Genomic DNA, 25,519 nt, shown 5'->3' on the forward strand with positions numbered 1-25,519 from the left:
ATCACATGAAGTGCTCTACTGACCTGTTGAGCTGTGGATCTTGAGGGCTGAAAGCCTTTTGCCTCTTCCATGACATTTCTCTCTTCATTTGGCTATCAGAGAATAAAGCAATGATGAAATGAGATATTCTGAAATCATAATTTACCTGTGAACTTGGCCTAAATCCCAGATATCAGCTCTTAATTTTAAAAAAAGTACAGCAGTTCAAAATCTGAAGTCATGAATGTACTTCCACCCTGTGGTTACAATAAATGAAGCTTGACATCCTGGCCACTCACCGTGACAAGTGGGTATTGTTTGGCTGGCCACAGTTCAGCATGTGTTTCCTTTACCCATTCTTCAACAACAAAGGCTTCTTTTAATCCAGGGAACAGGTTTTCATACTCTGTTGGGTCAGCAAGGGATTCTGCTGCTTTCTGATTGACTTTTGAGAGATTCTCTCTCCAGAGTTTCACTACCCTATTATAGACATCATGGAACCAAAGAGAGACTAAGTAAATACGCTCTCTTTTTATTGGAAACATTTCTTCCTAAAATTAAAAGTCTGTACCTTGAAACCTGACTGGGTAAGTAAGTTCGGGCCAAGAAGGCAGCTTCTGGCAGCCGTCCAGTTCTAATCAAGAGCTCTAGGCAGGCATCAACCCTAAACATTAAAAAGGAAGAGGTACTGTTACCAAGAATAAACACTATAATAATGGTACTTAACACAAAGAAAGTAAATTTAGTGTTGCAAAGCCAAAAATCTCCCCAATCTTCACACATAACATCTCATTTCTGTCACGTGTCTTTTAATGGTTGTTACATAATCAACACACCGCAAGGGTATGAGGGATAAGACAGCTTTCTTGACTACTTTGAATCTACTTAACTTAATTTTAATAATTCCTAGGAACCTAAAGGGGCTTTTTAAGAAGAGTTAAGGCAGGTTAGATTAGCAAATTTTAAAGGCATAAGGATATATGCCAGCAGAAATTCAGTTCCACAAGACAAATATCTAGGGCAGTGTCTCCAACATGGGAAGGGCCAGACAAGCCAGTGGTGCCCAGCAGAATACCAAGGTGTCTATTTTTTCTTCAATTTTAATTTCATTTTTTTTCTGTGCAAATTTTATGATGTGGACACTATGTTTCAGAATTCAGAATTTTTTGGATTTTCGAAAGGTGATACAGTATGTATACTATGTATTACCTCACATCCTCAGCATGAAAAAGCCACAAACATTAATACTGCAATAACTTACGTAGGAATGTTAAATGCAATAAAAATGTACCAAGTTGGTATAAAAGCAACTAAAAATACTAAAGCAGTTCAGCTCAGGTCTTGCCATCAAAACAGTTATAACAAACTGTTTTCAGAATATTTATGGATTTTTGAATTATGGATAAGGAATAGGGTCTATTCTTACAGGTATATACATTCATAAATACATTCACATACATACAATGGGGTGCATGTTCAAAGTTATATGGCGAAGTATGGGATTGTAAAAAAAAAAAAAAAAAAAAAAATCAGTATGTAGGGGAAGGTTAAAGAATACTTTCGGGCTGGGCATGGTGGCTCACACCTATAACCCCAGCACTTTGGGAGGATGAGGCAGGTGGATCATTTGAGGTCAGGAGTTTGAGACCAGCCTGGCCAACATGGTGAGACCCCATCTCTATTAAAAATACAAGCCGGGTGTGGTGGCGCATGCCTGTAATCCCAGCTACTTGGGAGGCTGAGGCAGGAGAAGGGCTTGAACGAGGGAGACAGAGGCTGCAATTAGCCGAGATCATGCCACTGCACTCCAGCCTGGGCAACAAAGTGAGATTCCATCTCAAAAAAAAAAAAAGAAAAGAATACTTTTGTGTTTTATTTCATAATACTGCCAACTAATGTCCAAATGATTTGGTTTATGCTAACTCGGTTAGACTTAAAAATACGAGACATCTTTATGCTTTATAGTGGGCTCAAATCTACAAGTAAGTGGCATACTTATCCCCTTTTGTTCTTGCCATAAATGGATCGAAATTATCCAATTTGGGTAAAATCACCTGCCCTTCAGGTACCTACTAGAGCAGCTCAATAGCCTCCTGCAATCATAAAATGCTTCCACCATTAACTGGCAGGGCTGTTGAAAAAGGTGTTTAACATTTCTCCCACTTGAGCCTCCCTGAACAGCTCATTTAGCTCAAACATTTAGATCAGATGTGCTAAGGGCATCCCTTGCTGAAGGTGAGTGCCACCAAGGCAGCACTGTCCTGCTCTGACTGCCCAGTCTATTCAACACCATTTGGCCATTCATCAGTTCTCTGCAGGGTTCATTCTTCACTTCCCTCTCCAAAAACCATCCTTAGTGTAGAATTAATTAATCTTTTAAATTAATACTCACTTGCCCTGTAAAAAGTAGCTCATGAATGCCACATTATTTTTGCCATCTCTCTCTGCACCCTCTGCTAGCTTGTTCACCATATTAGCATTTCCAGATGCAGTGGCCAAAAGCAGCAGGCCCCCATAATCCTGTGCATGATGCAGGCACTCCTGGGCTAGTCCAAACTGACATTTACTAATGGCAAGTTCAGCAAGTTGTTTCCACTTCTGTTCTGACTGTAAGAAAAGAGTTTCCAAGTTAAAATATCTTTAGAAATAAGCATTTACATTTCCAACATTATTCTCTTAACTGTGCGGACAATAAAGAGCTGTGCTTGTTAAGTTGGCTCTATCAAAATAAGAATGGCATTGCAAAATGTACAATGAGGAAATGGAAATTATTCATGTATACAAAATGAATTTAAACACAAATCAATTTTAATGATGTGCGAATAATTATCAACCCATTATACTTTTATCTTATAATTACACAGGGAAAGTAAAACCATCTCACTGGAGTTTTAAGGTAATCAGACTGCAGTTATTTTAACAAGTGATTTAATATCACTTTTTTGAAAGCGTACAAAACTATGTCTTTAAATATTTCACAATAATATTATGTCTCACTTGTAGCTTTTCAAAACTCAAAATGCTGCACCGTTTAGATGATCTTAATGTAGCTAAAATTTATTTTGCACATCTGAAATTAATTTACCAGTAAATGCCAGTCTTAAACCACAATTGGGAGCCTCAGTATACAAAGATCTATAAAAATATCATTACAAAAATGGTATTAACATTTCTCCCACTTGAGCCTCCCTGAACAGCTCATTTAGCTCAAACATTTAGACCAGATGTGCTAAGAGCATCTGCTGCTGAAGGTGAGTGCCACCAAGGCAGCACTGTCCTTCTCTAACTGCCTGCTCTATTCAACACCAAAAGACGAGGGGGTTGGGCTGTCTTTCAAAACCCCTTTTCAAAACCAACATATTTTTAGTTAGTTTCAGACACTGGCAAATAACTGCTATGTTTGTACTCTTAGGCTTTCCAGACTAGTTTACATACTATTTTACATCTTTTCTTATCTTGCAAAATAGATCCACATAAGATATGAAAACAGTTTTTCTTAAACAAATTAAGAGTGCTAAGAATATCTCCAATGTAATCAATTTAACTTATGCAAAGTTTAACATAATACATCTTTTAAAAAGATCAGAGAGAGACAATAACTTCACCAAAATGAGCCACTAATTTGCATTTGGAAAAACTTTATTAACAAAACATTACACCAAATACATAGAAGTACCTACTGACTTTTCCATCAGTTATCAAAAATCATGAATTAGTACATACCTCTGCTTCCACTGCTAACTGGTATGCAATTTTTAACTCTCCAAGCTGAAGAGCAAGCTCAAAACGATGCTCAGGATCTGTGGATACTGTAAGAGCTTGCTGCTTGAAGCCCTAAACAGATTTTTAAAAATTATATATACATGTTATTTATGCATACAAAAATGTATGTCTGTTTTATATATATATATATACACATATACAGTGTACACACATTCACAGAGCAAATCATTTCCCTCTCAAACTAGAAACCCCACTATTTAATAAGAAGATGGAATAATTAAGGAGTCATTAAAGTAAGTGGTAAGAACAAACCTGGCAGATAAAATATTCCGTGACAGAATTCTTACTGTTTATTAGGACAATGGAAGCTAGCTATGTTAAACTCAAGTAACCAGTAAAACTGGAAATGTAAATATAAACATATGTCAAAAAGAAAGGAATTTTGCAAAGTTGACTAAACAAGAATCATTTCAAAAGAAGAAAACTAGGCACAGCAGTGTAAACTTAGCTGTTGGTAATCTACTCAACTAGGCTGGGAAGTAGAGATCATCTAGTCCAATCCCTCATTTTGCAGATGAGACTATTAGCAGTAAATGGCCAAAGAAAAGGGAGTCAAATATAAAACCTTCCAACTTTCTATCATCTGTAGGTCATAGTAAACATTGTGTATTCAGGTCCAGTCACCAATTAGGTGTCATTACCTATTCCTTTATTGTTGGTCTCAAGTCCAGTTCATCAGCAAGTATCCAAAAGACAGGAAGTCTAAAATTTCCTTCCCGTGCTCCATTAAGGCATTAAGAACAAGCTTTTAAACCAGGGGTCTCCCAAACAACCAGTCTGTAGCCTGTTAGGAATCAGGCTGCACAGCAGAGGGTGAGCAGCGGGTGGGTGAGTGAGTGAGCATTACCGCCTAAACTCTGCCTGCAATGGCATTAGATTCTCATAGGAGCATGAACCCTATTGTGAACTGTGCATGTGATGGATCTAGGTTCCGTGCTCTTTATGAGACTCTTAATGCCTGACGATCTGAGGTGGAACAGTTTCATCCTGAAATGTACCCCCTTCCCATCTGTGGAAAAAGTGTCTATCTGCCACGAAACTGGTCCCTGGTGCCAAAAAGGTTGGGGACCACTGTTTTAAATCAACTATTGTAATTATTAAATTAGCTTTTCCTTCAAGACAAACACTACTGATGGGGTCATTTTTAGCTCTAGGGATGTAATGTGTTACACAAAAAGCTCAGGGATAGTTTACCTCTTCACCAGACTGAGGGAGAATGCTCATTTATGGGATAGTCAAGATTGAGAAGCTGGACAGCTTTAGGGTTCTGTCTGGCTATATCTTCAGGATGGCTTTATCATCAAGTTTGAAATGTTTTAACTTCTCAGCTTATACAGGCTGCCACCCTGCCCCGATCCATCCATGAATACGATGTAAATAAGGCATTCTAAATAACCGGAGTTACTTTTTTTCCACTTGCATTGATATAGATAACATAAAACCCAAGAGTGGAGGATGGACGATCTCTGGAACTAGTCAGATACAGCCAAGGGCAAAACACATGAAATGAGGCAGACTAAATATATATACTTTTGTTTTCTGCTAATTCCCTACTACTAATAAAATCACACTAAAAGGATTTTTTTTTTTAAAGGCATAAACTCCCAATGACACACAGAAAGGGAGAGGAAACAGTAACAAAAGTTTGGAAGCTGGAAAGCTGGTGGAGGAATATAAACATTTTGTTAAAACAGTAGAGAAAACAGATCCTAAATCAGGAGTGAGAACAGCATAGAAACAATGTGATTTACACTCAGTGTGTCTCATGAATGGTAGGGCTAAAAACAAACAAACTGCCCTAAAAGCATTTAGAAACTCTAGATCCGCTCCCCTCTCCCACCTCCCCTCTCCCACCTCATGACAAAGAAGACAGGTTTATTCTTTGGAAAGGGCAAACTAAAGAGTCTCCAGACCAGGAGATTCCAAGCACACTTGGAGGAAGAAGTACAGAGTATCAAAGGAAGACAGGAGATTATGAAAATGGATACATAGACTCAATGAAATATTAAATACTGAGACTCCAAGGTATCTTCTACTGAGACCCCAGAATGATGGTGACTGAGGAACTTTTCAGTAAAATCTACTGAGCCCAAGGGAAAAGACTTAAAAATACTAAAATGTCAACTCCATGAAGGCTACATGTCAGCAGGAACAGTGCCTAGCACATTGTTAAGTGCTTGTTAAATTCATTACATAAATGGAAAGTCATCAAAAATTCATTGGCTAAAGATACTGACATTGAGACTCCCTAATCAAATGGGCCAACCACACCAGATATTGTGAAATCCAAACCCAATATGCCCCACCCACAAATTCAGACCTTCTGATCTGTTTCTTGTACCTTCACTCTTAAATGAGGGCCCAAGGACATCAGATACTTGAGGAAAATCACTAACAGCAAAGATGCAGATCAAAATGAAGCAATAAAAGGAACGTGAAGGAAGCATACCACATAGGGGGAAGAGAAAACTTCAAAATCTAAAAACAGAAATATATCATTCATATCTGTAGAAACATATGAGGAACTTTTATCTATAAACAAAAAGATTTTAAAAGAAAATAGGAAAATCAGTGCAGGACATACAACATTAACAATTCCAGAAAGACAGAATACAGAAAACAAAGGAAGGATATCACCATAGAACGATTCATGAAAATCTTTCAGAAATGTAGGACATAAGTTTCCCATTAAAAAAGCTCATCTAATAACCAGCAGAATTAATGAAAACTGATTCCTACCAAGGCCTACCATGATATAACATTTCAGTACAACAGAGACGACATTCAAAAAGTTTCCACAGAGAAAAATCAGGTCATGTACTAAGAATGAGGAATAAAAATGGCTTTAGACTTCAACAATAACTACAAGGCAATGGAACAATGCCTTCAAAATTCTGAGAGAAAATTACCTCCAACAATTCTATACCAGTTAAATGGTCGAATATGTTTTAGGGTAGAACAATGGCACTTTCAGATATTCAAAGTCACAAAACAATTTATCTCCCATTAACAACCCTTTTCTCAGGAAATTGCTGAAGGGCATGTTCCCCTAAAATGAGGGAGCAAATCAGGAAAGGAGATAGGGGTATAAGAAACAATGGATCCAACAGGACAGAAGCAAAGGAAGCCCCAACATGATGGTGAGGGGAAATCCATGATGAGAGCAGGAAAACCAGTACAGTCTGAAGGAGACTAAGCAAACTGAAAGGAGATCTTCAGGAACTCTGGAGAACCAGCAAAGTCCAGGGAGAATTAACCACAGGTACATAGAAAATTAAGCAAAGGGGGAAAAAAGACAATTATAAACTCTAGGGAAAACAAACAATTACAGGAAAGGAAAGCTAGATAATATGCTACATGGTTCACCTGTGAGCAGTGATTACATAGCCATAATAATGTAAACATTTGAGTAGTGATCAATCAAAATTAGAACTATTCTAAGAGATAAAGGATAGGAAAGTGGCATGTATGTGGTAAACGCAGGGGAATGAAAGAAGGCGAAATTCTCATCTGCTACAGAGGGGGAGGTCACAAGAAATGCCTAAAGCTAAGAAATGAAGAAACTGCTATACCTCAAGTTATTTAGAGATATGGAAATAAATACCAAAAGAATTAGATAAAATAAAGTAATTACCTCTAGGGAGTAGGAAGCAAAAAGGAGGGAGGGCTGATTTTTTATTAAGCTTTGCAAAACTTACTTTATGCTTTGCAAAAAGTAAGTTTTTTAACTTTGCTTAAAAAACACTACATAAGAAAAAGTCATGTCATGGTACATTTTATATGTATTTTAATCATAATTTTTTTAAAAAGCAGATGGGATAAAAAGAAAAATGCAGTGTAGAAATGAAAATATCAGGAGACTGGAAAAGAGGTGCACAGAAGAGGAAGACTGATAATCACCTCCAACATTTAAAGGGGGCACTGAGAAAGGAGAAGGAAGAGTGTAAGAAGGGTGTATCACATGCTGTAACAAGTGCCTTAAACTCACAGGAGAAATTCTATTGCCCCAGGAAATCAGTTGGCAATTAAAGTTTTTCAACTCCATACTAATTTGCTTTCAAATTGCAAGTTTTAAAAAACAAAAAGAAAAAAACAAAACCTCTTACCTGTTTTTCCAAAAAGTGTGCAACTCTGGTCCTCTGTTCTTTTGGAATGGTAGGAAGGACCTTATCAGCCATGCTAAAGTCCCTCCGCATGACGGCTGTCTGGTATTCCAGGACTGAAACCAGCAGGGAATAGCTAACGATGTTCAATTCTTTATCCCCCAGATAAAGTCTGTTGTCTTTAGGAATGTAGCCTAGGAGATACATCGTCCTATAAAAGAAACAGAAACCAAGTTAGAAATTCAAATCTGCAATTACACAAACACACACCCCGCCAATCTCCCTCTTGCTCAAAACCTTCCCATTTGATTGATACAATTTTGGCTAACAATAGGCAACCTACTAAAACTATAACACTGAAAAATCAGCCTATCATTGCTACAAGCCAGCAACAGATTTTTCTAAACACACTTTAAAATTTAGGACAAATGCAAAATGATACTCAGGTACCTGTCTAAGTGGGCAATGGTGACTATTTCTCCTCCAACATAATAATTTAATCTGTTCACAGAACTTGTGTAAATGAAGCAATCGCCTACCCAAAGCCCTGTTTTCACAATTTCCTGAATCTCACCAAGAACCTGCAGAAAGAAAATAAAGACAATTACTTTATCCAACATCAGAAATCTCTCAATAAAAAGCTGAATATATCTGAGGGTGATATGGTAGAATAAGGAATGCAAAGTAAAATCCTTCCTATTTCTTTTTTTTTTTTTTTTTTTGAGATGGAGTCTCTGTTGCCCAGGCTGGAGTACAGTGGCGTAACCTCTGCTCAGTGCCAACTTCTACCTCCTGGATTCAAGTGATTCTCCTGCCTCAGCCTCCCAAGTAGCTGGGATTACAGGCGCCTGCCACCATGCCTGGCTAATTTTTATGTTTTTCATGGAGACGGGGTTTCACCATGCCGGCCAGGCTGGTCTTAGACTCCTGACCTCAAGTGATCTGCCCACCTCGGCCTCCCAAAGTGCTGGGATTATAGGTGTGAGCCACTGTGCCCCGCTGGAATTTCTTTCTTCATTTAAGAACAGATTCCTACTCAATATAACCCTTAGGCTCAAAACAGAAAAAAAAACAAAAAAAAATACTAGATTAGTATTTGTAATGTGAAATCTCATTGTTGAGTCAAAATCATGATATAAAAGAATACTGATCTAAACTTAGACCCTTCATAACATGACAATGAAATATTAAGTATTTCACAAAATCTAGGACATCTGCACAATAAATGATTTACCATTTGGGAGCTCATTTAAATCACTGACTAAATAGTCTTAGGACCAAAACAACTATAATTTCTTTACTGAAAGATATCAAAGTAAGTCTAAAGAATTCTTAAAATCAAAGTACAAATTTCTTTTAAACATATTTATTTTCATATTTTGATCTGAGTTATGATTTTAATTTTCACATTTCACCGGAAATCCTTAAATGCTGTCTCCCCACACCTAATTTATAACGAAATGTTAAAATCAGTAAAGTCTGTTGTAAGAATATAAATCATTTAAAAACAAAGCTAAAAGCGAAAGTTGTGCTGATGCAATTACCTCAAAGGCATCTTCAATGCCATCTTCAGTAACTCCCTCATGTGTTTCCTGTACAGCCAAGACTTTTTCTGACAGATACTTAAGGATAAAAAATGATTCCTCAGTAGCAATACAGACTAGCTCTCCAGAGTCAGACCAGAAAATCTGCAACACAACAAAATCATAGACAACTGATTTGGATTTCTGAGTGGATATGACAAACTGCACATACTTGGTTTCTTACATTTATCTTCTTATATCAAGATGATAAGTATTCACTTAACAATTTTATGTGGCATTATTTGGGAGGGTGGCCAGCTATTATGTGTGCTATTTAGCCTAGCAATGGAAAGACCAAAGGGAGACAGGAAAGGAGAGCTGTCAGTAAACACTGAATGTGCTACACAAAGGACCAGTAGCCTATTCCCTACTGCTCTAGAACAGTGTTTATCACCTTTTTTATTTTATTTTTTTCATTTTCACCCACCCTCCCTAGAAGTCTTTCTGGACATTTTTCTAATCACCTCCCCCAGTGAAATTTTAATACCACAGATATACATGTATAATGCATATACATATATATAGCTATGCTTTATTCATAAAGAGTAAGCCCCCAAGTCAATGTTTACACCCACTGAGAATGTGTGCTCTAGAACCAGACCCCAGAAAAGCTGGTTTGTTTCCAGAGATAATCTCCTGACAGTGAAAACTGTCAAAGCAGCGGGCAGTTCTAAAGGTAAACACTTTGTCACTGGAGATGGTCACCTCAAGTTCAAGCAGCTATCATCAAAACGTATGAAAAGGTTTTCTGAACTATGTGGAAGAAGGCATTTCCAAGTCAAGAATTCTCTGACTTCTTGTTCTCAAAGCATGCTTTTTTCCTGTCAAAATGGCACTGCCACTTACCTCCAATTGCTCAGAAAATCAGGATTGTCGTATCCTAATGAGGCCGTAGACAATGTGTATTTCAAAAATATAAGAAGTTATTTAAATTCTAAGTGCTGTTTTATATTTTAAATGGCTTTTGATAATGGAAGAGGGAGAGCAGGGTACAAAAGATACTTCTTGGCCTTAGGGACCCAGAACTCATCACAAAAATAAATATTCCAAAAACAGTAATGGAGGAGAAACTCACATGTTTGGGCTGAATTTCAATTCTTCGTATGAGTTCTGTATTGTCCCAGTCATAGAAGGCTAAGCCATTTACAGATCTGACTCCCAATAAGAAGCCGCCGTAGATACCTAAAGGGAACATAAAAAGAGTTTTGCTTAGGCATTTTTGAGCCATTACAAAGAATTTAAAAATGTATCATACGTAGACCACACTCACTTTCTGCTCCAAAATCTGGTTTAAATGATTTTTTTTCTTTAAAGTTCTTAAATATCTTTACGATGCTGTTGCTCTCTCTTATTGCATACCTGGGAGAAAAAAGGGAAGGCAAACATAACATGTTATATACTAAATCATAATTCCACCAAATGTTGGAAATATCTTCAAATATTTTTCAGTAATTATGCAAAAATATAAAATAAATATTTGAAGATTCTCTGATGTACTGTTTTCCTAAGAGATCAGAGAACTCCTTATAGTTGGACAAATGATGAAAGGGTTTTATACTGTGTATGACATGAATTACTAGGGCTTACAAACCACTTTAGAAACTGAAAATGACCCAAATGTCCACAACAGGGTGAATGATTAAACAAATTATCGTATATTCATATAATGGAATGCTACTCTGCAAATAAAGAAACCAATTACTGATCCAGGCAAGAATATGGATGAATCTCAAAAACATTATACTGAACAAAAGATGCTAGACACAAGAGTACATACCATATGATTCCATTTATATGAAACTCCAAAGACAACTCTAATCTGTAGTGACAAAAGGCACTCATCGGTGTTTGCCTGGGACTGGGGAATGGGTGGATGGGGGGTGTGGACAGACTGTTAATGGAGACAAGGGGATTTTGGGGGGATGACAGAAATGTTCTATAATTTGATTGTGTTAGTGGTTACGGATTACATACATTTGCCCAAATCTACTGACATGAACAGTAGTCCTCCCTTATCCATGGGGGATACGTTCTAAGCCCCAATGGACGCCTGAAACCTCAGATAGTACTGAACCCTATATACACTATGTTTTTTCCTATAATGTAAGAGGTGGGCAGCATGTACAATGTGGATATACTAGACAAAGGGATGATTCACGTCCCAGGTAGGATGGCTCAAGATTTCACCATGCAACTCAGAACACTGGGCAATTTAAAACTTATGAGTTGTTTATTTCTTGACTTTTCCACTTAATATTTTTGGAACACAGTTGACTGTGGGTAACTAAAACTGCAGGAAGGGAAACCACAGATGGGGGGACCGCTGTACAATTAAGTGGTACATTCTGTCTTCTGTAAATTATACCTCAATAAGGGCGATTTAAGTAATAAAAACTGTGACAAATGGCTCATTAATCAGCCATCATCAGCAACAACTGCTTATATTCAGGCCTTTGCCTTGAAAAAAGGGGCTGTGGCTGTCACTGGATATTTGAGATTGTGTGAGGAAGTGATGTGATGAGGGCTTTGCTCAGGACAGGAAAGATGCTGAGCAAGGTCTTGGCTGGATAGAGCTGAAAAAAGGGAACTATCAAAATAGAGGAAGAGGTGTGCTGAGAGAAGGCAATTCATCAACTATAATTTTGCTTAAGATAACACATTACCTTTGAATACATACAACTGTATGTATATGTGTATATAGGAAATTTATGAAAAGATCAGAATAATTCCATACCTCTCAATAAATCTTACTGTTGTAACATTTTTAAAAATGTATCTTATTACACAACACTGAGGCTTAAGTTACCCCACTGTTGGGGGCAAGATGCAATATAAAATGTGGGGCAAACAAAACTAAAAAAACTGTGAAAATGTAATTCAGTTGTGTGGTCTGAAAACACTAAACCCCTAATGTTTATTACATGCATTAAACAGGAATCAAAAAAGGAACCAGAGCCAATGACTAGTAAAAAAGTCAGAGTTAAATGATCTTTCCTGCTTTTAATGAGAACATTTTATGAACATTCTGAATTCAGACAAAAATTTGTTAAGAATGGGCAGTGGGTACTATCACAGAAAATAAGTTTTAAAAAAGATTTAATAAATTTCTCATCAAAATGATCAAACCACAACATCACTCCCAAGTCGCTCATAAAGGGGCAGTAGCACCTCAGGACACTACATCACAGGGAGGGCATGCCAAGGCCTGCCAAGGCAGACATGAGGGTCTACTGTGCCTTAAGCCCATAAAGCACCAGGTCCTGCCTTGGACTCCATCAAAGAAATGGGTCCCCAGTTAAATGGAAGTATTATATCAGCTTGAGTGAGCCAGCTCAACACAGAATAAAGAAAGCACAAAGACAGCTCACGCTACACAGTCGCCTCTGACTCTAATCTTCCAATGGACAGCTCTGGTGAGAACTGTTTTTTAACACGGAGAATCACAGCCCACATCAAGCCTCAAGAGTCTTCAAGCAGCACACAACACATCTGCAATCAGGGCATACTGGCTATCATACAGCCAAAACTTACTCTGAAGAATCGTGGGCCCATGCAAACTCCTGAGCAGATCCAAAGCTCTTGTTTCTCAATGCCATTGCTGTGTAGATGATATACTCCCCATCACCACACACCACCACAAACCTAGAAATCACAGAAGCCAGGGAGGGAAGTACAGAGGACCAAAGACATGTAGAAGTTAAGAAACAATAATTCATGTTATAGTAAAAGAATTCTAATAACAAATGTTATTTTAGTTCATTATTACAATTTAACATCTTTTAAAAGTTATACATTTCTTTGAATACAAAGTTACAAAAAAACATACTAGCCAACAAATTAAAAAGGAAATTATAAATATAGCATTACTGCTGAAATGTTATTGGAATGGCCTTCTCATAAATAAAGGCAACTGGAGACAGGAAGGTGAGAATGGCTGGAAATGCAAAGGAGGAGGATTCCAATTATTCAACCAGTATTTGTTGAGCACCTAGAACTTTTTTTTTTGTTTGCCTAGAACTTTGCCCATGACATTTATACCACAGGAAGGCACTATATTATTACAAAGACTATCTTCATTTTAAAGCTGATCATTCAAATGAATAAAAATATCTCACTCCAGGTTTTAAAGACTGTTAAATTCAGCAAAATACAGAGGATATTTTAACATTTAAATAATGAGAAAACAGAATGCTGCAGAGTCAACTAAAATTTTCCCAACGGACATAAGACAACTATCTTTAAAGTTGTTTATAACACTGTAAAGGCTGGTATCAAAAGACTGCCAAAGGCAAAACTTACGGCCAAGAATGTTTTATGATATTAAGGGAAATATGCATAATGCATTCTTAACCTTTATAAGACAATTATATTACAAATAATTATGGATACTATTTACTGAACTAGGCGGCATACTTGGTTTATATCTTTTGCCTTTTTCAATACTCAGCACAGCATTATAAGATGCCCAGACCTGCTGTAAAATAATTTTAAAGCTCCACAGGTTTAGACTTCACTGTGCTAGAAACTCCTCTCTCACAAGATGTTTGGTGACTTATAAATCTTAAGGGAGAAATTCAACTGACAGTTCAAATTACAAATAAGAAACAGAATAATTATCAATCCCAAAACTTTTTCAAAAGACACATATCTCAGAGTCAGGTTTTCTTCTTGAAAGAGCAATGAGTCAGCAAGCATTTAGAGAGGGCACCTACTAAGTCTCAGCATAAGACATACTCCTTGCCCTCAAAGGAGCACACAAGAACACAAACTCAATGCATGTGAAATAACAGGAAACAGTACTATTTAACTATTCAAAATTGTATGGTATAGAACAAGGCCAGACAGGAAACATGCTCCATCTTTTGTGCCAACTTGATCATGTGGCATGGCTGCCTGCAGCTGTGTTGAGGACTGTGAGGCCAGGGCAAAAGCACATTGAGGAATGATTAGAGATGCCAACCACAGGGCAAGAGTGGACTGTGGATCTGCAAACCTGTTCTAACATACACAGAAGCTGAGGGACAAATTTTGGTGATGGCTTACCGCCCATTAGGATTGTGCTGAATAGTCTGAGGGTATATTTCACAACTGCCCATATCCTTTACGGCCAGTGGCAATCTTTCACCATCTTTAATTTCAGCATCTCCCATTGCTTTTAGGTTGGCCTGCTGGACTTCTGAATGCTTGGCCCAAATTATCTTTCCATTGGCATCCATGGACATGGCAGGTTCCTCCCGACCAAGCTGAAAGAAAGAAAAATAGCTCTCAGCAATGAAAAGGAAAATGAATAAAACCAAAACAAAACAGATTATTTTTTTCACCTAACAGAGAGCTCCATTTCCTTTCTTCCACTTTAAATCTTCATTGCTTAATGTCTAGTGCTTAATGAAAGAAGTGCCAGTTTTACAAAACTGGTTACTTGGAAGATGACAGTACTAAAATACAAAGAAAATGGTTTTGCCTATGTCCACCTACTGAGAGGGATAGTATAATTACCTTAACAATGATGCTCCCTTCATCATAGCCCAAAGCGACATTGTTTGACCCTCTTAGACTGGCCACGCACCATACCCTCTCCATTCCATAATTCAGTGTGCTCTCAAGCCGGTAGGTGCTTGAATGCCAAATACGTACTGTTCCTAAAAAGAACAATGTAAATACTCCCTTTTGATATGAACATCCGACAATAAACTGTGTCAGGTGAAAGAGAACCATAGAAGTCTTTCTATTCAAATAGATAACACTTCCTGTAGCTTAATGACCAATTTTTTGATATACTGTCTTTAAATGATTTTTAAAAGCAACATAAACATAACACATAACATATAAGAAACAAAAACTAAGAATTACGATTTTAAACATGAAATAATAACAGGATTTCCTGGGTAAAGTGTTTCCTATGTGCCAGATGCTTTCTACCCATGATTTCTTCTCACTATAATTCTATGAAGCAGATATATATGTTTCCATTTCATAATCTGCCCAAACACACATTCATGACATAACAGAGCCTGATTTTGAACCCAGGTTTGCTTGACTCCAAAGCACATGCTTTTTCAGTTTTCTTTAGGACAGCTGACAGTCCTCTTATTTAAGTGACAGAATCAAAATACATGAGAATAATGATGATGATGATGATGAAAATAATGCCCCTTTACTCTTTTATAGCTTAAGTCTGGTACTTTAATAAAAATATCAAAATCCTTGGAAACCTCCAATTATAATGCAGAGACATTACTTGCTTTAAATGCCCACTGAGTAGTTACCAGCATAGGAATAAACATACCCTTCTAACTTACCATCTTCTGAACCTGTGATAATGATTGGCAACTCAGGATGAAAGCTGGCACAAGACACATTTTGGGCATGTCCTTCCAGTGTCTGCACACATGTTTTATTCTGTAATTAAGACATAGAAAACATTTTTTATTAATGAAAAACATGTAACCAGCCCACCCTTAATTTTCTCAGTGTACAGATACATTATAAATGATAGTAGTCATGAAAATCTAAATAATATCCAATACAGAAATTTTTGAAATAGGATGATTTTGTTGTATATATGAATATTTTATCTAATTACTTTGTAAAATAAATGTAAATGTAACTATCATATTTAAAGAAGGGGAAAAAACCCAAGAAGGCTTTCATCTGAATATTATTCCCCCAAATTCTCAGGATAATAGATTTTCCCCTTAAAACTCACACCTACCATCACTGGCTAAGTAGACAGTGCTGCTTTAGCCTTTAATATTTTTATTCTGGATTTAAGTACAAATCTGAAAATGTTTCAAAGAAAAACTGACTTTCTAGGCCTCATTTTATTAATTGCTTATGGGAACTTTTGATGTGGAAAACAAAAATATCAAAATATAAGAAAATCTTAGAGATAGGAAGCATGTTAACAAGAATTCATAACTAGGTTTACAAGAGTACGATTTGGCAAAATGGTTGCTAACTGTTGATCTGCTAGCTTACAAAAATAAATAGAAGTCTATCAATGAAGATTATGGAGGATAATTCAACATTAAAATGTTAAAATTTCTAAATGCAATTATGAAATGAAATATGAACATGTTGGTATTTTATTTTTAAAATCTTGGTATGCATTGTTTTCATTTTTATGGAGAATTCTGGGAACACAGTTTAGGTGCAAATACTGATACCTTAAGTTATTATGCTGTGAACAGATTTCAACAACCCAAGTCTTAACTGTCTTATAAGACATAGTAAGAAACATATCTAACATATGGAAGTAAGGTTATGAAAAACTGTACCTGATAATCCCATATTTTAACAAGACGGTCATCTGCACCTGAAATGAGGTATGGCTTGTCCCCACCACTGTAGTAATCAATGCAATTCACGCCTTTCTCATGTCCTTCCAAAGTGAAGTTTGGTGACGAAGAGCCCAACTGCCACACCTGCAGAGAGAAACAGCATCTGCCAGTCAATATGGGGCCTTGCTTTTCAAAAGGCAAATCCACCATATTTCTGACACATTATGTAAAATGCCAAAGCCCAGGAGAGAAGAGCTATCAAATTTTATTTTTTATCCTGTTTGGTTTTTGTTCTTTCTCATTTTACTTGAATTTTCAGGGAGCGAAATCACTATGGCGTTCTTTAAAAGAAGTGCCAATTTCCAGGCTTTATCTCTAGAGATTATAATTCATTCAATCCACAGTGACGCCCAGGAATCTAGATGTTATGAAATTATTTTATTATAGATTTAATATACAGCTCATGAAAGTAGATTTAGTAAGATATATTAAAAGTTGCTGGGTGTGGTGGCTCACACCTGTAATCTCAGCACTTTAGGAGGCTGAGATGGAAGTTATCACTTGAGCCCAAGAGCTCAAGACCAACCTGGACAACACAGCAAGACCTTGTCTCTACAAAAAAGTAAAAAGTAAAAAATTAGCTGGGCATGAAGGCACACGCATGTAATCCTAACAACTCAGGAGGCTGAGGCAGGAAGATCGCTTTAGCCCAGAAGTTTGAGGTTACGGTGAGTTGTGATCATGCCACTGCACTCCAGCCTAGGCAACACAGACCGTAACTCAAAAATACATAAATAAATAAATAAAAATAAAGGCCTATTAAAAGGTGAAAATTACTGCCTAATTACCAATTTAAAGTGTAGAAAATTGTTAAAAATTACCACAGCACAGAATTAAGCTTTATCTTTACAAATATTTACTGAGTGCCTAGTATATGGGAGGCCCTGTGGGGAGTATAAACGTGTAACAAATGTTTATCAATTACTGTATAAAATAAACTTTATTGGAACTGAAGATAAGACAATTATTGTTCTCAAGATAAACCTAAATTAGTAAAAAAAGTTTACAACTAATTTCAAAGTTAATCTATGTCAAAAGCAAGGATAATCCAATCAAAGGCAAAATAGCTAAGGTCAAAACCCTAAGATATTCAGACACATAACATTTTACATAAAGGAAAACTATTAACAGTGTTTTATATAGGTGAAAGCAAACATGTAAGCAAAAGTTAATTTATTTTAAGTCAATGCATATGGAAATATTTAATTAAATTAATTATTTATTTATTTGAGATGGAGTCTCACTCTGTCCCCAGGCTGCAGTGCAGTGGCGCAATCTCGGCTCACTGCAAGCTCTGCCTCCCTCCCAGGTTCATGCCATTCCCCTGCCTCAGCCTCCCGAGTAGCTGGGGCTACAGGCGCCTGCCACCACACCCAGCTAATTTTTTGTATTTTTAGTAGAGACGGGGTTTCACCATGTTAGCCAGGATGGTCTTGATCTCCTGACCTTGTGATCCACCTGCCTTGGTCTCCCAAAGTGCTGGGATTACAGGCGTGAGCCACCGTGCCTGGCATGGAAATATTTAAAATATTATGATAAAAAAAAAGGAGCATGATTGCCCTCACTGCAACATGTATTAAGCATCTAGGTCAGGTAAGGCACTTTGCTGTTTGCTACTGAATGTCTGGGGAAAGGAAGTGACACATAGTTTCTATCCCCCAAATCCAGTATTTCAGGGGATAAAGATTTCCAAAAACGTGTAATTATAATTCAATCTGAGAAAGGCTGAAACAGAGGCAAAAAGCAATGGAAGAAATGGGATAAGCATAACTGGCTCTGTCTAGAGGTGAAGTGGATGTCTGACAAGAGGTTCTCAAGAGTAAATATTTGTGCTAAACCTTAAAAGCTGAGTAATTCTCCGGAGGAAAATAAAGAGAAGTGCAGGCAGATGGAACGGTTCAATGAAATAAGGTTTTGGGAACATTCATAGCCTCTCTAGAGGATGGTGAGTAGACCAGGGTTTTAGGAGATGTCGCCATAATATTAGCCCAGGCTAGTCCTGGAAATCCTTGTATTCCACACTAAGGCATTTGGACTTTATCCTTAGATCAGGAACTGACAAGATGCAATCTATGTTTCAGAAAGATAACAGACAGCAGTGTGGTGAAATGGAGTAAGAAAGAGAGAATAGAGGCATATGGAATTTAAATGTAAAATAGATGAATGATGAGCAGAAGTCAACAATGAATACTAAAAGGAGAGGACAGTAGTATCCTAAAACGATACTGGCATTTTTCTTATTCTGGGTTTCCAAAGGCTAAAAACTTTTTATAACATGCTGCTTCCACACAGAAAAATGCTCCTCATTAAGAGCACTGAGTTGCCACAATATTTTTCTAAACAGAACATGTCGTTTGGATTAAAATGAGAAATCCTATTTTGACTTCAAAACAGGCTTTTGAGAAAAACTTTTAAGATGGGTAAATTTCTGGCCAGTCAACAGTAAAACACCTAAGGCAAGTATAGTTCACTAATAATGATAACTGACACAAAATGTGGATGCCCTACCTTGATAGTCCTGTCCAAAGAGGCACTGGCAAACTGATTGTTATCTTTGGGGTTGATCACAATCTGCATAACATAATGGGTGTGTCCTTCAAACACTTGTGAGCAAGACCATTTTTTATCCCAGTCCCAGAGCTTAATAAGCATGTCATCTAGGCCAAAAGAAAGTCTCAAGTTAGTTGTAATTCTATTTTTTCACTTCATAACTAAGACACAGTCTTTAGAAGAAGCAAACCTAACACAAACCACATAATCCATGACTTACAGAAATAGAATCAAAACCAAATAGAGTTTTCAAAATGCTTATTTATCTTAAAAATAAATTTAACTCTCTACAGAAAAGTGGAGATAAAATAAATAAAATAGAAATAGAAAATATAAAAATTCTGTGAAAAAACTTAAAAATTCAGTGGGCATTAAAGAATGGCCAGAGTAATGTAAGTTTGAGTAGAATCTAAGCATGACTGAATAGTGATAGCAATGACTATGTAGAGAACAAGCATTTGCCCTCACAAGATTGGTTTTTAAAAAGTCTTTACTTCTCAATTTTTAATTTAAAAACATTTCAAAGAGCTATTACTAATTCAGTGCTACTTCTTTTTCCAGTCCTCCAAGAGGTCTACTATTTATACACAATACCAAGGAGCAAACTAGTTTGAATATAAAGATTGAACTGAGTAGGGTCTATGCCAATCTGCCAAAAACTCACTCATCAACATGTAAATGACCTTTCTGTTCAGCAGATGTTTAAACATCTAGACTTGTAGGTCTTCTCTGACAGGAATTGGAGCAATCATTACACAAATCCTAAGTACATTTGATATTTCATTAAAGTACAAACGCAAGCAGCATCAATAGCACAGTAATGGATCTAAATAGTTTAAAGGCTGCTTGGAATTAGAATTCTGTTTGTAACAGCAGTTAAAGCATAGCATGTCTCAGTGAATGAAAATGAATTACCCAAAGAGACGCATATGACCAAAAAAGGTCATCTCTTACCACTGCTAGTTAGAATGAAAGGCTGGGTTGGATGAACAGCAATACAGCGAATGTAGTCTGAGTGTGCTTCAAACATATGAACTCTCTCCAGAGTATTGTAATTGAACACTCTAATCTGCATGTCATCCTAGAAACAGAAATTTTAAAACCATCATCCCTGTTATCAAGTAAATTATACAAAAAAAGTATATCGCAGACTCAAGGAATAAAGTCTATGCTTCAAAACATTGCTGTAAATAACAAAAAAAATCGGGAATCAAAATCCTGCAACAAATTTACATAATCATTGACCAATTCAGAAAATGGGAATAGAGATGCATATTAATTACTTACCGCTCCTGTCACAACCCAATTCTTCCTTGCAACAAACTTTGCAGCTCGAACAGGAAGATCACATACTTCAAATGTCTTCACCAGTGTCTTTAAAATGTAACAAGAATACACAAATTGAGCTATAAGAAAATAACCACAAAATCTAATCTGTTATATTTCAAACATCCAATTTTTAAGATCACTTCTCATTTTAATATATTCTCAGGCTAAAATATAAAAGCTCAACATTCAAATTTTTAAAAAAGACCAACTATCTTTTAATAGATTCAAAATTAAAACACTTTTTAAAGATAAGAGAAAGCAAATATCCACAAGATGGTATTCCAGATCCTCTGTGCTCCAGCCCTTCCCTCCCTTTTCCAGCGTCACCTTCGGCTGCTCCCAGCCTCACCTCTGCTCTTGTTCTCTCTGACTTGAAAATCCACCATGGAAACTTGTACTTCCCTTTCATAATGTAGCACCTCATAATTATGTTTAGTGCCAATCTTTCCTGCTAAGCTCTCCAAAGGCAGGAATATTTTTCACACTGTATAGGCAGAGGCTAGAACAGTGGCTGGCACACAATTAGTGTGTAATAAATATTTGTTGAATGAATTAGCACTTAGTTTCTTTTTCTTTTTCTTTTTTTTTTTTTTTTTTTGAGACAGTCTCACTCTGTCACCCAGGCTGAAGTGCAGTACAGTGGCACAATCTTGGCTCACTGCAACCTCCGCCTCCCAGGTTCAAGTGATTCTCATGCTTCAGTTACCCAAGTAGCTGGGATTACAGGTGTGCGCCACCGTGCCAAGCAAATTTTTGTATTTTTTGTACAGACGGGGTTTCACCATGTTGGCCAGGGTGGTCTCGAACTCCTGGCCTCAAGTGATCCACCCGTCTCAGCTTCCCAAGTGCTGGGATTACAGGCGTGAGCCACTGCACCTAGTCAGTCTTTTTGAAATTGAAACCCGTAAAAGTGACTCATGAATAAGGTACAATTCTTTTGCATGCTTTAGCAATATGATTCCATACAAATGTTATTATTTCTTTTTAATAAAATATGAAAACACCGTGACTTCTATGTTCCTCCGAGCTGCTCAGAATGGAATTATACACATAGGATAAAGGTAGAGACCCTCCTAGAAAGAGCAGAGATCATGGTACCTCTTTGTTCTCCTTCTTTGATGCCTGTTCTTAAAAGTCTGAAAGTCAAACTATCATTTTCCAAACCTTTTTTGTATCAGAGAGCAAAAATGAAATAACTAAGAAACACAATATAATCTTACTGATTGATTAACCATGTGCACTAAAAAAGTAATAGGGACCGGTTCATAAGAACTGTCCTACTCTGACTTTTCAAGCCAGAGTTCAAAGATTCTTTAGACAAAGGCTGAATGAGTAGGCACTTCAATTCCAACCTGTAGAATCACTACCAGCTGACTATAATACAGACACTGAGAGTAGACAGAACATGCAATCTATAACATGGCAGAAAAATCCACAAAAGCTCATGAGGAGCCAACAAATCCAGGGATCTGCTGAGCAGTAAAAATAAAGCAGCTGCAGAACAAATAGCCAAGGTTCAACGTCATGTTAGGGGCTATGACTGATGCAAATAAAGAGTAAGAAAAGCTACACATGCAATACATACAAATACTCAACGTAGATTAGGAAAGTATAACTAATGACTAATACTTATATGGTACTTTATAGGTTTCATACACAATTTTATCTAATTTTATTTTATCTTTTTGACAATCCTGTGATGTAGGCAAGGCAATAATATCATTTTCACTTTAGATAAATAAAGAGGCTCAGCACGGTTAAAAGGCTTGCCTATATAATTTAATCAGCAAGTTGGCTTCAAATCCTAAAATACTATGTTTTTTTAAACCACTGCATGTACCACCTCAAAGAATATATAGTATCTACTTATTTGAAATTCAAGTACATCTAAAAACCTTTTTACTTCCAAAAACCTTTTTGGCTCTCTCAAGAATTTGCTCTCAATACAGGAGTGGTAAATACTGTTGGTGATATAAACACAGGGAAAAAACAGGGAGAATCAAAGACAGATCAATCATTCAACAAAGACTTACTATCTACTAGGAGCCTGACAGTGCATCAGGTAGTGCCTCATGCACTGGACCAACAGTGGGAAATAAGATGAGGGGAATCCTTGTCCTCACAGAACCTCCATTCTTAGAGGAAAGAAGGAAATTATACATGAAACTACCACTGAGATGAATTATGAAAGGGGAAGCAGAGGGTCCTGTCATAGGGCAGAAAAAGGTAGAGAAGAGAAAAAGGAGGCAAAGTGGAAATGTAGATAAAGCAGAGATACATTACAATAAAGCCTAGAGAAAGATAAGAAAAGTACGCCTGGGCTTTAGAACATATGATGATCAAGTGATAGAGCTGAGAGATAGGTAAATGTAGTTGATAAGAGGGAATCCCTAGGAATAATCAGAGAGAGAGGACACCAACATATCTGTTAAACATAAAATCAGAAATATTTTAAACACCTCAAGCACTAAACGAAAAGGAAAAAAAAAAAAACCAGTTATTTGCATCAAAGCAAAAAGAATTCACAAGATAAAGATCTGAAATTGTAGAGAACACAAATACTGAACTAGTGATAAGTGAAATGCATATTATTCATTTGTTGAACAAATAATTATTGAGCATTTACTATGTGCCAGGTAATGTTATAGGTACTGAGATACAGCAGAAAACAAAATGTTAATTTGTATAAAATGTCACTGATGGACTATGATATGGTTTGGATTTGTATCCCCACCCAAATCTCATGTCGAATTGGAGGAGGGCCCTAGTGGGAGGTGATTGGATCATGGGGGTGGATTTCCCCCTTGCTGTTCTCGTGATAGTGACTTCTCATGAGATCTGATGGTTGAAAAGTGTGTGGCACTTCCCACTTCGCTCTCTCTCTCCTGCCATCATGTGAAGAAGGTGCTTGCTTCCCCTTCACCTGCTGCCAAAATTTTAAGTTTCGTGAGGCCTCCCAGTCATGCTTCCTGTTAAGCCTGTGGAACTGTGAGTCAATTAAACCTCTTTCCTTCATAAATTACCCAGTCTCAGGTAGTTCTTTACAGCAGTGTGAGAACAGACTAATACAGGGTATGAGTTTAGTGTACAGTCATTTCTTTCTAAAAGTATAAAGGTGTTTTTAGGTTTACTTCCGGCTTTGGTTCCTTGATCCTATTTTGCCATTTTAAATTCCTCAAATGCGAATTTTACCTGGATTTCAAGAACTTAACTTTGGACGTTAAGGATAATTACTATATAAGTAGACACAACTGTATGGTATAGTGCTAACTATATACTTTGTACTCTTAAATATGGTCTAGGAGGACTGGAAAATATGAGACAAACTAATTTGAAGGATATGTTATTTACTCAGGTGAAAGAGAATAAGTCAAATATTTAGGCAGACAATCTGTAAGATGTGTGTATAATCAAAAGCTAACTATAAATATTTCCCTGATATAATCTATATGGCTGAGTGAAAGATTTATCTGTGTATCATTACATTGGGCATTTGGGAGAAAAATAAATTTAAAAAGATCATTCTTAAGATAGAGTATTCACTGAATGGAAAACTAACAATTAAATACTTTAGCAAGTGATTCTATAATACCATCAGTTTTCTCAATTTCAAAAAAGAGCTAATACTACCTAAGTCAGAGCTGTTATATTTAAATATTGTATATAACATACCCAGGACAGTTTCTCCTACAAACTATCCCCTCATAAATGTTAGTTCCTTCATATTTAAAATACTTTGTACCAACTTGAGAAAGCAGTTTGCATATAGCTTCTGGATTCTGTTATAGTATTTCTTCTCTTTCACTATAAGCACAGTCTAACATAGTATTTTATTTCTAATAAAGTCCTGAAAAATTCCTACCTGTGTTTCATGATTCCAAACACACACACTGCCATTGTAAAGACTTGCCAACATCCATGGCTCTGTAGGATGCAGATCCACACTCTTAACTCGATCAGATCTAGCAGTTAGCTTTCTTTTGATATCAAGTCGCAGAGGCTAAAAAGAAACATTAAAAAAATTAAATTGCTAAGCCAAATAAAATACGTTTGAGATTTTAACTAAATACAGTGCATGAATAGGCCTACAAAACAATTCAGCCACTACTTTGCTAAGCTTTTGAAACAGTTTCAAGTCTAAGCACTTATTTCTTCATTTACACATCAAAAAAATGAGAATATTTAACATTTTAAGATTTACAGCAGTGGTCTTCAAGCTTTTTGCTCTAAGGATTCCTTTATAGTCCTTAAACATTTTGAGGACCCCAAAGAGCTTTTGTTTATGTGAGTTTTAGCTATTGGCATGTTACCATGTTAAAAATTAAACCTGAGACAACTTCAAAATATTTATATATTAATTCATTTTCAAATAACAAAAATCCAGTACATGTTAACTAAAATAACATGTTTTTATGAAAAATAACTATGTTTTCAAAAAAATTTAGTGAAAAGAATGGCAATATTTTACATTTTTGCAAAACTCTTTATAATCTGACTTAACAGAAGACAGATGGTTTCTCATTATCTGCTTCTGCCTTCGATATGTTGTGATATGTTGTTTTGGTTAATGTCTACAAAAGAATGCCTGGTCTCACAGATACTTAGTTGGAAAGTGAGGAGTATCTTAATAGTTTTTTCATTACTTGAAATTCTTCAAAATTCGAGAAGTGGTAGTTTCTTAAAGGCTACTTGCAAGGTAAAATCTGAAACCGTATCAATAAGCTGTTTATACTTTGTTACATTAAAATCCATTGGTTTAGTCCATACTTTGAATGGATCTTTCTCTCATGCATGTTTTTCTAACATTAAGCATTGGTCATTTGGAAAATGCTGGTTCACTGAATTATGCACA

The 25,519-nt window shown here is 36.5% G+C and overlaps 1 protein-coding gene across 1 annotated transcript in view; it reads right to left on the reverse strand.

Moving 5' to 3' along the window:
* COPB2 (COPI coat complex subunit beta 2) overlaps positions 1-25,519 on the reverse strand; it is a 31,976-nt gene that overhangs the window by 1,133 nt on the left and 5,324 nt on the right. The window contains 19 exon segments of the mRNA NM_001133132.1: positions 24-92; positions 279-459; positions 551-643; positions 2,372-2,586; positions 3,703-3,813; positions 7,869-8,076; positions 8,316-8,446; positions 9,410-9,553; positions 10,524-10,630; positions 10,719-10,807; positions 12,980-13,090; positions 14,492-14,691; positions 14,945-15,087; positions 15,748-15,847; positions 16,726-16,872; positions 19,297-19,445; positions 20,293-20,419; positions 20,626-20,712; positions 24,530-24,667. Coding sequence (NP_001126604.1) covers positions 24-92; positions 279-459; positions 551-643; positions 2,372-2,586; positions 3,703-3,813; positions 7,869-8,076; positions 8,316-8,446; positions 9,410-9,553; positions 10,524-10,630; positions 10,719-10,807; positions 12,980-13,090; positions 14,492-14,691; positions 14,945-15,087; positions 15,748-15,847; positions 16,726-16,872; positions 19,297-19,445; positions 20,293-20,419; positions 20,626-20,712; positions 24,530-24,667 — 2,550 coding nt within the window.

The sequence above is a fragment of the Pongo abelii genome, chromosome 2, assembly GCF_028885655.2.
Source record: "Pongo abelii isolate AG06213 chromosome 2, NHGRI_mPonAbe1-v2.0_pri, whole genome shotgun sequence".
NCBI classification, from domain to species: domain Eukaryota; kingdom Metazoa; phylum Chordata; class Mammalia; order Primates; family Hominidae; genus Pongo; species Pongo abelii.